At 46.2% G+C, this 13,227-nt stretch overlaps 1 protein-coding gene across 1 annotated transcript in view; it reads left to right on the top strand.

Annotated features, from left to right (window-relative positions):
* Positions 1 to 13,227, top strand: part of LOC144769100 (uncharacterized) — a 72,759-nt gene that overhangs the window by 45,071 nt on the left and 14,461 nt on the right. The window contains exon 2 of the mRNA XM_078653100.1: positions 230 to 679. Coding sequence (XP_078509226.1) covers positions 230 to 679 — 450 coding nt within the window. The remainder of the gene's footprint in view (positions 1 to 229; positions 680 to 13,227) is intronic.

The raw sequence follows: 13,227 nt of genomic DNA, 5'->3' as shown, positions 1-13,227 counted from the left end.
CAGGCAGCGCCAGCCCAGGCACAAGCGGCCCACAACCCAGGACCCCCACCAGTGCAATAAGTGCCACAACATTCCCAGATCAGTGCCCTGCCCCCATTTAGTGAACTTATTGATCCCGCAACAGCATCGCCCAGATGAGCACTCTGGGTAAGCTGACTAAACAACTACTTTACGGCGACGCAGGAGACGGATTGCGCAGTAAAGAGGCCCCTACTATTACACTTTGCAGGTGATGAGATCTACAAGCTATTTGTTCATCTACCCAACACTGGTCTGCCTGATGATTACAACGCGGCGGTGGCAACGCTAAATGCGCACTTTGACCCCCAACTGAACGCCGACTACGAGAGGTTCAAACTGAGGCAGGCACGTCGGAGAGAAGGGGAGTCGATGGATGCTTTCCACGAGCGGCTGCTTGAGCTAGCAAGCAAGTGCACGGATGAGGGCCAGCACAAAGAAGTGTGGGCCCAGATGATCCAAGGGTGCCGAAATAAGAACCTCTGGACCCTCATCCTGTGTCAACCATGCATCACGTTGGAGGACATTCTCATCCTAGCTAGGTCACATGATCTGTCCGATGCCAGGTCAACAGCGATAGAGGATGCGCTAACCCAGCAGGTAGAAAAGCCGGTGATGGTAAAAACGGAAAGAGCGGATGCAGTCTGCAACCAAACCCGAGGTAATCGTGGCCAAAGGCCAGGGAGAATCATGCAAGGATCAGGGTGTGGGTATTGTGGCAAAGAAGAACACCCTCAAAAGAAATACCCAGCACAAGGGCTAACATGCTCCAGGTGCGGGATCCCAAACCCCTTCGCAGTGGTATGCAGAGGAGGAGCGCAAGGCAGCTGGACCAGAGGGCGATAGCCCCCATCAAAGGCAATGAGACACCTCTCACTCGAAGGGTCAGAAAACCCGAAGCTCACCCGCATGGCTGTGCGACCAAGGCAATATCTGGAGGACTCGTCAACAGGTGAGGAAGGCGATTGCTACCTCATCTCGTTCGCCAGCAATCTGAAGCGGAAGAGGTGGCCACAGCCCACTTGCACCATCAACATCGCCGGGTCTGAGGTCACAGTGCTCATTGACACCGGCACTTCCGTCAATGTGATGGGGTCCCAGCAGTATAAACGGCTAAACCCGAAACTCGCACTGTCTCCGTCACACGTACAAACTCTCACATATGACAGACGCCACTGCCACTCAAGGGAAAGATGGTGGTCCAGGTGAAGGCAGAAGGTCAAGAAGTCACTACCACGTTCCATGTGATCGACAGAGAGGCGGACATTCTTGTAGGGAGCCACAGGACAGAAAACCTTGGCCTGGTCACTTTTGCCAACGCAGTCCGAGACCTACAGATAGACGAACTACTGGGATGCTTCCAGAAGGCCCCGCTCAAACTACATATTGACAAAGCTGTGAAAAAGGTAGCTTTGAGGCATAGACAAGTGCCATTTCATCTCAGGCCACTTGTCAAGAAGGAGCTCCAACACCTCGAACAACTAGGAGTCATCAGGAAGGTCACAGGGACAACACCCACCCATGGTCATCGCAGAAAAGTCCAAACAACCCGGCAAGATTTGAATGTGCATCGACATGTGTTAGCCCAATCAGGCATTTAAACGCGAAAGGCACTCTACCGTGACCGTTGATGACATCCTAGCTGACCTGAAGGGATCCCAATGGTTCTCCAAGCTCGACCTGAACGCGGGGTATCATCAGTTGAGGTTGGCCGAGGAGAGTAGGTATATTACGACCTTCTCGACCCACATCGGGCTTCGACGTTACTGAAGGCTGAACTTTGGAATTACGTCAGCGGCGGAAATATTCCAGAACACCATTCGAGAGCTACTGTCTGGACTCCCTGGAGTGCTAAATGTCAGTGATGACATTCTGATACACTCGGAAACCGTGGATGAACACCAGCTCCATCTCTGCACCACGCTTCAGTGTCTAGCGGAACACGGAGTCACCCTCCACCGGGAGAAGTGTCCATTCTTCAAACAGTCGATTGACTTCTTCGGATACGTGTTCAGTCAGGACGGAGTCATGGTAGACCCAAAGAAGTCACAGGCCATCCTGCAGGCCCCTGCCCCGAAGACAGCTTCGGAGGTTCGAAGCTTCCTTGGCATGGCCACTTACCATGGAAGGTTCATACCTAATCTAGCCACGTTGGCAGAGCCACTGAGGGCTTTGACGAAGAAAGATGCAACGTGGGTCAAGGATAAGAGGACGCCTTCCAGAAAATCAATATAGGAAAAAGGGGTCCCAGACAAAACACAACAAATTCCACAATTCAAGGTATAATACGTGGGATTATTTCACAAAAGGTCGAGTCAAGGTGCAAAGTGTTTTAATTTTCACAGCACCTGTGCTAAACATTCATTAGCTCATTACTCATAACATGGATAAACACATATTAAACACAATTTCAATAAGCCCAAAGAAGGGGGAGAGGGAGAGGGAAGTGCAAGGGGGAAAAAATTTACATTTCTTGCTAGTTAGACATCACTGTTTCAAAAAACATATTTACAATTACGTGTGACCATTTTTTGAAAATCACAAGAAAGAATACACAGATCCCCAAGCGTGGGGTCTACACCAGTGTGTAAGAAAACAACATCATGTTTTGTTTTGTTTTTGTGTCTTTTTGATACAGAATCTCCTATTTGGCTGTATACATTAAACCATTCCGTGGGAGTTCAAAACAGTAGAGAAGTCTACGTTTCGACCCTAGATTGTAGGACAGTGTATCCTTACTAGGCGGGTCTTCGTCAGGACGTGAGGGAAGGGAAGGAGTGTAGGGCTGTTCCTAAAGGTGAAAATAGAAAAGACTTTAAAAAAGGTCTCCGAAGGGAGTCCCTATATGATACATCAAAAGCGACAAAATTAAAGACAAAATAATTCCTCAGAGAGTTCGTGGTTGACAAGGAGGTATGAAAAACGTGTTACCTGCTCAGGAGTCATATAAATTCCTGTTAACACATAGTTCTGGCCAAAGCCGGGCGGAGTGGTGGATCGTTAAAAAATCAGCGGTATCTGGGGGCCAAATAATGAAGAAAGGGGACCATCATTGAATGTGCTAATCACCCACGGTTGTCTGAAAACATTACAAATATTAGAAGAACACTAGGCCGTTAGTCCTACCTCTAAAACGTTGCTGTGTAGGATCAAGGTGCGTGTATCAATACAATGAAGTTAGGTCCATACAAATCATGGTTCAGCAGTGGATCTGTGAGGTATGGAGGAGCCAAATTAGTATACACGTCTTAAGAAAATTTATATCCATTGCTCAGTTGCCTGTCCCACAGGCGTCTAAGCACAAAAGGCAATTAGGACACTTAATTAACAACTCACCCGCGATAACATGGTAACGCTGAAATGCGAGTCAGCGTCTATTCTGTTCAGGGTCCAATTTTAAGTCTAAGGGCCAAACAAAATTGGGAGTGGCATTCAGTAAATATGCGCCAGAATATGGACGTTTGTACATCAAAATATATATTAGCCTGAAATCGTACCTCTGAATTAGAGGGAACCTTGCAGCAAATAATCAATTGCGGTCAGAGGATAATTCTTAAAGGGCGGCGGTGTGCTCGAGTCCAAGGTCCACCATTAAAATTAAAAAGAAGAATCAGGAAGTGCTGCCTAGGATACGGAGGCCAATTTGTAACCTCGCATGCGGCGAGACTGGTGTTATCGCGGGTGAGTTGTTAATTAAGTGTCCTAATTGCCTTTTGATACACGCACCTTGATCCTACACAGCAACGTTTTAGAGGTAGGACTAACGGCCTAGTGTTCTTCTAATATTTGTAATGTTTTCAGACAACCGTGGGTGATTAGCACATTCAATGATGGTCCCCTTTCTTCATTATTTGGCCCCCAGATACAGCTGATTTTTTAACGATCCACCACTCCGCCCGGCTTTGGCCAGAACTATGTGTTAACAGGAATTTATATGACTCCTGAGCAGGTAACACGTTTTTCATACCTCCTTGTCAACCACGAACTCTCTGAGGAATTATTTTGTCTTTAATTTTGTCGCTTTTGATGTATCATATAGGGACTCCCTTCGGAGACCTTTTTTAAAGTCTTTTCTATTTTCACCTTTAGGAACAGCCCTACACTCCTTCCCTTCCCTCACGTCCTGACGAAGACCCGCCTAGTAAGGATACACTGTCCTACAATCTAGGGTCGAAACGTAGACTTCTCTACTGTTTTGAACTCCCACGGAATGGTTTAATGTATACAGCCAAATAGGAGATTCTGTATCAAAAAGACACAAAAACAAAACAAAACATGATGTTGTTTTCTTACACACTGGTGTAGACCCCACGCTTGGGGATCTGTGTATTCTTTCTTGTGATTTTCAAAAAATGGTCACACGTAATTGTAAATATGTTTTTTGAAACAGTGATGTCTAACTAGCAAGAAATGTTAATTTTTTCCCCCTTGCACTTCCCTCTCCCTCTCCCCGTTCTTTGGGCTTATTGAAATTGTGTTTAATATGTGTTTATCCATGTTATGAGTAATGAGCTAATGAATGTTTAGCACAGGTGCTGTGAAAATTAAAACACTTTGCACCTTGACTCGGCCTTTTGTGAAATAATCCCACGTATTATACCTTGAATTGTGGAATTTGTTGTGTTTTGTCTGGGACCCCTTTTTCCTATACCGAATAAATACCCAGGTCCCACTGACTATATGGGTTCAACCCCAATATTTACTAAATTCCAGAAAATCAAGGCAGCACTCCTGGGAAAAACAATGATGGCGTACTTTGACACCCTCCCGGCTGACCGAACTCATAGTGGACGCCAGCCCGGTGGGGCTCGGAGCACTTCTGACTCAAGAGACAGAACCGGGAAAGTGGACCCTACTGGCTCTTACACCAACTGAAGCCAGATACTCCCAAATTGAGAGGGAAGCACTGGCCATCAAGTGGGCGTGCAACCACTTCCATCTGTACGTAAGCGTGCACCCCTTCCGAGTGTTGACGGACCATCAGCCTCTAGTTTCATTGTTCAGGGGGATGTATGACGTTATAACGCATACTATTACTCCGCAGACCATTACAACGCGACTTTTACTCCGCATACCGTTACAACGCATAGCGCCTTGGGGCGCTGGATAGTGGTAAGTATAATTTACTATTCTAACTCCAGTCCCCGTGGACCCTAGGGAAGGTGTTGGATAGTAAATTATACTTATTCCCTATCCTAGAGCGCCCCCCAGCGCAATGCGTTGTAATGGTATGCGGAGTAATGGTCGCGTTGTAATGGTAGTGCGGAGTAAAAGATCCGTTGTAACGGGTGTATACCGTTCAGGGGCACTGCACCTCATCCCCCGCTTCGGATCAAGCTCTGGGCAATCCAACTGCAGCAGTACCAAATGGAAGTGGTCTATCACCCAGGGCAAAAAACACGGCTGACTTTTTGTTACAACACCCACCAGAAGCAGTGACCGATGCTGGCAACCATGAACCAAAGACTGAGGAGTATGTGGACAAGATATTCCAGTGGGCCTGCCCACAGGCTCTCACCCTCGACGAAGTCAGGCAAGAGACTAGCACCGACGCCGTGCTCATGCGAGCACCACAAGCACTCAAGAAAGGGTCATGGGAAGACTTCCTACGCGGGGTGAACGGATGGAACCAAACAGACCAGGACCGACTGGGAAAACTTTGGAAAATAAGAGACGAGCTGATCACGGCGTTCGATGGAGTAATCCTAAGAAGATCCTGCTTAGTCATTCCAGCAAGCTTACAAGAACGTGCCACCACCCTAGCCCACGGGGGGCACCAAGGGACCGCCTGGATGAAATCCCGAATGAGAGAAAAAGTGTGGTTCCCAGGTCTTGAGGCCGCCGTTGACACACTAGTAAGGAACTGCAGACCTGGCCAGCTCACGAGCAGTCAAAAATGTCCAACCCCCGTCATAACCGAAGACCCGGCCGGCCACGTCCCTGTGGGCACGCATCAGTCTCGACTTAAGAAGTTTTCCAGATGGCCGGACAACAGCAGTGATAATTGTTGCGTTCTCCAAATACCCCATCGTGGAGGTGATTGCATCCACATCTTTTGCCGATCTCCGACCGGTGTTAGAAAACATTTGCACTATTCGGGCTACCTCACGAGATTAAAACCTTTTCAGGGAACAGAGTTCAGGAACATGCTGTAGCGCCTAGGAGTGCATCATTGCCGCATCACGCCTCAGTGGCCACAAGCCAACGGAGAAGCAGAACGCTTCATGCAGAAACTCAACATGGTCCTACGAATTGCGGTGTCTGAACAGGCTGACCCTGAAGTGGCATTGTGCAAGTTCTTGAGGGAATATCGCAGCACACCACATCGCACGACTCAAAGGTCACGCTGGACTTTGATGCTGGCAGGGCCCCTGAGAGACTGCTGCTGATGGCTGGACTTCAGAACCATATGACCCCGCCAGTGCTAAAGCTAGAAGGGCTGTGACCAATGAGAGGGCGAACAAGAAAAGGAGGGGGAAAACAAGAGTCATATTGCTGGGTGCACAGTGAGGGTGGGGAACCGCCATGGAGGAGGGAAGTTCCGCACCGCGTACGAACCCGGGACATGGTTGGTGGTGAAAACCAACGGAACAGCTATCACAGCGCAGATGGGCAACAAGGTCATCACCCGCAATATATTGTGGTTTAAACAAGTGCAGGACGCTGACGCACTGAAACTCCATTCCAGCCAGGGAGATACCCCCGTGGAAGGATTGCAACCTCCCCAAGTGGATGAGCAAGTTCCAACAAGCACATTGTCGCCCACAGGCACTGACGCTGAGTCACCTGTGATCCCCAGCATGTTACCCAGCAGCAATAGCCCAGTGGTTCGCACAGATCAATACCCAAGATATACCCTGGGACCCAACCTGAGACCAAGTCAATGACTCACAGACTTTATGTGTTGAATTTTGTTATATTTTGAACACTGACTTGGGAGGGGATGTAGCGGTCTAGTTGCTGCTGAAAGCATGCCGTAGCCTTGACCTTCATCGCGGATGGGCTTCCACACAATGTATCACTCTGTGGCCAGGCGTGGCCAGAGTATAAAATAAAGGGGCTAAAGTCGCTCGAGGCTTGTCCCCCGCCCATACCAGTAGTGAGTGTTTTGTGTCCAGTCTTTGCGCGTTGCACTAGGCCCTGTCCCCAAAACCCTGCACTAATCGTCCCACCTTACACTACCCACCATTCCCAAAACCAGTGGATAAATATAGACATGCATACAAAGAGCGACAGAAAGAAAGCGAGGGGCTTGGATATAGATCGGCAGGTCAGATAGACAGATACACACAGTGATACCATTACTAGAATTGATCTAATCTTCAAGTGAATCCTTCCAGACGCCAGCCTAAAAAACGACCTGCTTATTATATTGTCTCCACGTGTCTGCCTTGCAGCATGTACCACAAGACATCCAACAAGCATTTGCAATGCAAAAGGTCTCGCATTAGGAAAGTTTGAGCGATTGGTATTGTAAATGACAAATTTTTAATTTATGTGTTGGTTTTGAAAATAGCAACATTAATAGCTTTGTCATTTACAATGCCAATAGGTATAACTTTCGCAAATGTGACACCTATAGCATTTGTAATGCAATATGTGTTGTATTTATGTGACTTAGATGTATTGATATTACAAATAACAATGGCTTTTTAATTTTTTTGATAATTAATACTTAAATAAAAGTTATTGTAATTTATAATGGCAATAGCTTAAACTTTTGTAAATACATTTTGTGAAGATAATGTTCAGTGTATTTTATTGTGACAAATCCAAGAACAGAAGTGAAATATTAAACCAGTTGTTGTTGAATGGTTGCACAGATTGATGCTGGCGTGGCGCTGAGTGATGTTGTGGTGGCGATGAGTGATGCTGTGGCGTTCAGTGATGCTGTGGTAGCGCATAGTGATGTTGTGGTGCCCCTTAGTGATGCTGTGGTGGTGCTGAGTGATGCTGTGGTGATGCGATAGATAGATAGAGGGAGATAGATAGACAGATAGAGTGAGGGCGATAGATAGATAGATAGATAGATAGATAGATAGATAGATAGATAGATAGATAGATAGAGTGATAGAGTGATGGCGATAGATAGAGTGAGTGCGATAGATAGACAGATAGAGTGAGGGTGATAGCTAGGTAGACAGATAGATAGAGTGAGGCCTATAGATAGAGTGAGGGTGATAGACAGATAGACTGAGGGCGATAGATAGATAGAGGGCGATAGATAGATAGATAGATAGATAGATAGATAGATAGATAGATAGATAGATAGATAGATAGATAGATAGAGGGCGATCGATAGATTGAGGGCGATAGATAGATTGAGGGCGATAGATGGAGTGAGGGTGATAGAGTGAGGGAGATAGATAGAGTGAGTGAGGGCGATAGATAGATAGAGTAAGGGTGATAGATAGAGTGAGGGCGATAGATAGATAGAGTGAGGGCGATAGATAGATTGATAGATAGATAGAGTGAGGGCGATCGATATATAGATAGAGAGAGTGATGGCGATAGATAGAGTGAGTGCGGTAGATAGACAGATAGAGTGAGGGCGATAGATAGGTAGACAGATAGAGTGAGGGCGATAGATAGAGTGAGGGCGATAGATAGATAGACTGAGGGCAAAAGATAGATAGATTGATAGAGGGCAATAGATAGATAGAGTGAGGGCGATAGATAGTGAGGGCGATAGATGGAGTGAGGGTAATAGATAGATAGAGTGAGGGCGATAGATAGAGTGAGGGCGATAGATAGATAGACTGAGGGCAATAGATAGATAGATTGATAGAGGGCAATAGATAGATAGAGTGAGGGCGATAGATAGTGAGGGCGATAGATGGAGTGAGGGTAATAGATAGATAGAGTGAGGGCGATAGATAGATAGAGTGAGGGCGATAGATAGATAGAGTGAGGGCGATAGATAGATTGATAGATAGATAGAGGGCAATAGATAGACAGATTGATAGAGTGAGGGGCGATAGATAGAGTGAGGGCGATAGATAGAGTAAGGGCCATAGATAGATAAATAGATAGAGTGAAGGCGATAGATAGAGTGAGGGCGATAGATAGATAGATAGATAGAATGAGGGCGATAGATAGATAGATAGATAGATAGATAGATGGATAGATAGATAGATAGAGTGAGGGCAATAGATAGAGTGAGGGCGATAGATAGATTGATAGAGTGAGGGGCGATAGATAGATAGATAGATAGATAGATAGATAGATAGATAGATAGATAGATAGATAGATAGAATGAGGGCGATAGATAGATAGATAGATAGATAGATAGATAGATAGATAGATAGATAGATAGATAGATAGATAGATAGATAGATAGATCAATAGATAGATAGAGTAATTATGTGGCATCTAATTATGTGGCACTGAGTGTTATTTGGAGTGTATGTTGCGTTGAGCGCAGTGTAAATATGTAGCATATAATTATGTGGCACTGAATGGTATTTGGAGTGTATGTTGCATTGAGTGCAGTGTAATTATGTGGTGTGTAATTATGTGGCACTGAGTGGTGTTTGGAGTGTATGTTGCGTTGAGCGCAATGTAATTATGTAGCATATATTTATGTGGCACTGAGTGGTATTATGAGGAGTGTATGTTGTATTCAGTAGAGTATAATTGTGTGGCGTGTAATTATGTGGCACTGAGTGGTATTGTGTGGAGTGTGTGTTGCATTGAGTGCAGTGTAATTATGTGGCATGTAATTATGTGGCACTGAATGGTATTTGGAGTGTATGTTGCATTGAGTAGAGTGTAATTATGTGGCGTGTAATTATGTGACACTGAGTGGTATTTGGAGTGTATGTTGCATTGAGTGCAGTGTAATTATGTGGCGTGTAATTATGTGGCACTGAGTGGTATTTGGAGTGTATGTTACATTGAGTGCAGTGTAATTATGTGATGTGTAATGTGGCACTGAGTGGTATTTGGAGTGTATGTTGCATTGCGTGCAGTGTAGTTATGTGGCATGTAATTATGTGGCACTGAGTGATATTTGGATGCAGTGTAATCATATTGCACATAATTATGTGGCACTGAGTGGTATTGTGTGGAGTGTATGTTGTATTCAGTAGAGCGTAATTGTGTGGCGTGTAATTATGTGGCACTGAGTGGTATTTGGAGTGTATGTTACATTGAGTGCAGTGTGTGTGGCCTAAAGTAGTGTGTGGGTTCAGTGTGTCTGGCCTAAAGTAGTGTGTGGGTTCAGTGTGTCTGGCCTAAAGTAGTGTGAGTGCGCAGTGTGTGAGTGTGCAGTGTGTCTGGCCTAAAGTAGTGTGCGGGCACAGTGTGTGAGTGCGCAGTGTGTGAGTGCGCCGTGTGTGAGTGTGCAGTGTGTCTAAGTGTCAGTATAATGTACATGGTCCTCATGTAAATCACTCCAGTGCCTTCAGATGGGGGGACAGGGGTGCAGTGTGTGAGGGTGCAGTGTGTGAGAGTGCAGTGTGTGAGGGTGCAGTGTGTGAGGGTGCAGAGTGTGTGAGGGTGCAGAGTGTGTGAGGGTGAAGAGTGTGTGAGGGTGAAGAGTGTGTGAGGATGCAGAGTGTGTGCAGGTGCAGTGTGTGAGGGCGCAGTGTGTGTGGCCTAAAGTAGTGTGAGGGCGCAGTGTGTGTGGCCTAAAGTAGTGTGAGGGTGCAGTGTGTGTGGCCTAAAGTAGTGTGAGGGTGCAGTGTGTGTGGCCTAAAGTAGTGTGAGGGCGCAGTGTGTGTGGACTAAAGTAGTGTGTGGGCTCAGTGTTTGTGGCCTAAAGTAGTGTGAGTGCGCAGTGTGTGTGGCCTAAAGTAGTGTGAGGGCACAGTGTGTGAGGGCGCAGTGTGTCTAAGTGTCAGTATAATGTACATGGTGCTCATGGTAATCACTCCAGTGCCTTCAGGTACACGAGTGAGGGCGCAAGACATGGCTGAAGCAGGGGGCTGAGTGAAACAGAGCACGGAAAAGGACGTGGTGGGTTAAAAAAAAAACATGACGGCAAGCAGGTCAGGGGCTAGTGGGTTAACACAACAAATGCATGTCTAAGGTAGAGCTGCTGACCCTGGAACTGGGTTCAACTCTCGGCGTTGCCTCGGGTCAAAAGCAGCTGGGGTGTTGTCTGTAAACAACAAGCTCTGGCATTGCGCGGAGGGGGCGTGGGAGCGGATTCCTTTGAAGTGTAAACCAGCATGAGTGCGGAGTGAGGCTCACAGGCTGCCAAATGGTGTGCGATGTGCAGGCGCCCGCCCGCACACATGCACTGTAGGCAATCCGCCCTGGAAAAGCCTTTGGGAGCATTTTTTAAAGCCCCTACTTAATATCTCGTCATGCATTGCCAACGCAATGGCTTAGGCGAGACCTAAAAACGTCTTGCTGTATCAATTTTCCGTGTTTTTTTCTAGCTCAATTTATATTATTTTATTTGAGGAGATTCATTCATTAAAAGCAGTGACAACTAGTCGGAAATTAACTGCAAATGAATGTCCGCGTGTACAGCGCACACCGTTATATCCTGACCCAGGGGTCTCCAACAAGTAACTCGGGAGCTACTGGTAGCTCACCAGTACCTTCAAAGTAGCTCTCAAAGATGAAGCCAAGCCCAGTATCAAATTCGGAGAGTAGGCACCTATTAAAGAAGGCAGCACTGCTGATCTCAAGATCCTAAGAGTGACAGCCAGCCAAACCTATGGTAGTAACTTATACTAAACACTCAAACACACAAAGTATCGGCCTATAGGGCCTGCCACTTGACAGTCTGTATCTAATCTCAATATAACTAAGCCACAAGGAGATTGACCATCTTGTATCCCTGCTTTATCAGTCACAACATGTGTGTGACCAGTGGACCACAAAAAAAGTACGCCAGTAGTAGCCTGAGCAGTAATGAGTGCTGACCCATCAAAGTGTGTGACTGCAGGAGTCAGAGTGAAAATGTGTCAGTTGGGTGTATAACCAGCTCAAGACCTGAGGAGAACAGGGCATGATTCAGACCAGAGAAAATGAAGAGACTCATCAGCATTTAGGTGCTTCCCTAATAAACACTATTGCTTCTTAAAAGCTATGTCTGGTGTCAAGGACCACCAAATGTCTATGCTAGCCCCCCCATCATAAGGGTGTTATCTCTGACATAATTGTGCCCATTCCTGGCATAATAGTGCCAATGGCATAATAATGATGGTCCTAGACCTAAACTTATGATCGAGCAAATCAAACTTACAATTCTGAGTCCCCTGTTTTGAGCTTCCCTTACTTGCTCACAATATTCAATATCAACATCAAACTTGCAAAATCCCGAAGGCGGAGTGGAGACGCCATTGTATCCAGGAATTGCAGTGACCACACCGGCATAAAAGAATAAGAAGATCCCTTCTCTCGTTCTTGGGATGAGGCCACCGCCCTCCCATACGGAACCTTAAAAATTATGTTTTGAAAGTACCACACTGAGCAACTGATGTAAAGAACCTGACCTTGATGAATGGGATTTGGAAGCAGCCATGGAATGATATGTGTGCCTTGCCGTATGGATGGGTCTAAACTGGGTTGGCATGGTGTACAAAAGAACGATGGATCTGCCCGAGATCTCTTGACTGGGGTGAATGTATGACTCATTCAGCATTCCGCCCATCATTTGTTTGCGTAGCACTTTTCACCCTAAGTGGGATGGGTATGCCCAGACGTGGGTCCCTTGCTCACTGTGCCACTGGATTCAAGCTAGCCTGGCTGATGAAGGGTGACATACCCTGAACCCTGTCCCTGGATGCTTGTTTCTGGTCCAGGGAGGACCTGGCTTGGCCATTCAGTCTGGACTGTTCCCATGAGGCACAGGGTCAAGGCTGATTTGCATATGGCTTGGTCTAAACTGGGGTGGCATAGTGAGCAAAAGAACGATGGATTTCACCCAGATCTAATGACTGGGGGTGAATATAGGATTCATTCAGCATTCCGTCCATCATTTGTTTGTGTGAGCATCATGGCACAAGACTGTGATACCTGGGTATTCAAAGTAGTCTGTCCATATGAGGCATTTGTACATAGGAGTACTTGATGAAAATGAAAAGCTGATGTTTTGGGACAGTGCATTTCCTAAAATCTGAAAACCGATATTTTAAAGGCAGTTATTGTTTTCAAAAATGGATTTTCTTCTGTTAAATTGAGTTTGTTTGCTCACAGTGGAAAGTGGTATTTGATGGAAAGAAGTGCACTTTCAGAAACTGATGAATAATA

This window comes from Lissotriton helveticus, chromosome 7 (genome assembly GCF_964261635.1).
Source record: "Lissotriton helveticus chromosome 7, aLisHel1.1, whole genome shotgun sequence".
In the NCBI taxonomy this organism is placed as follows: Eukaryota; Metazoa; Chordata; class Amphibia; order Caudata; family Salamandridae; genus Lissotriton; species Lissotriton helveticus.
This window is presented reverse-complemented; position numbering and strand designations above follow the sequence as displayed.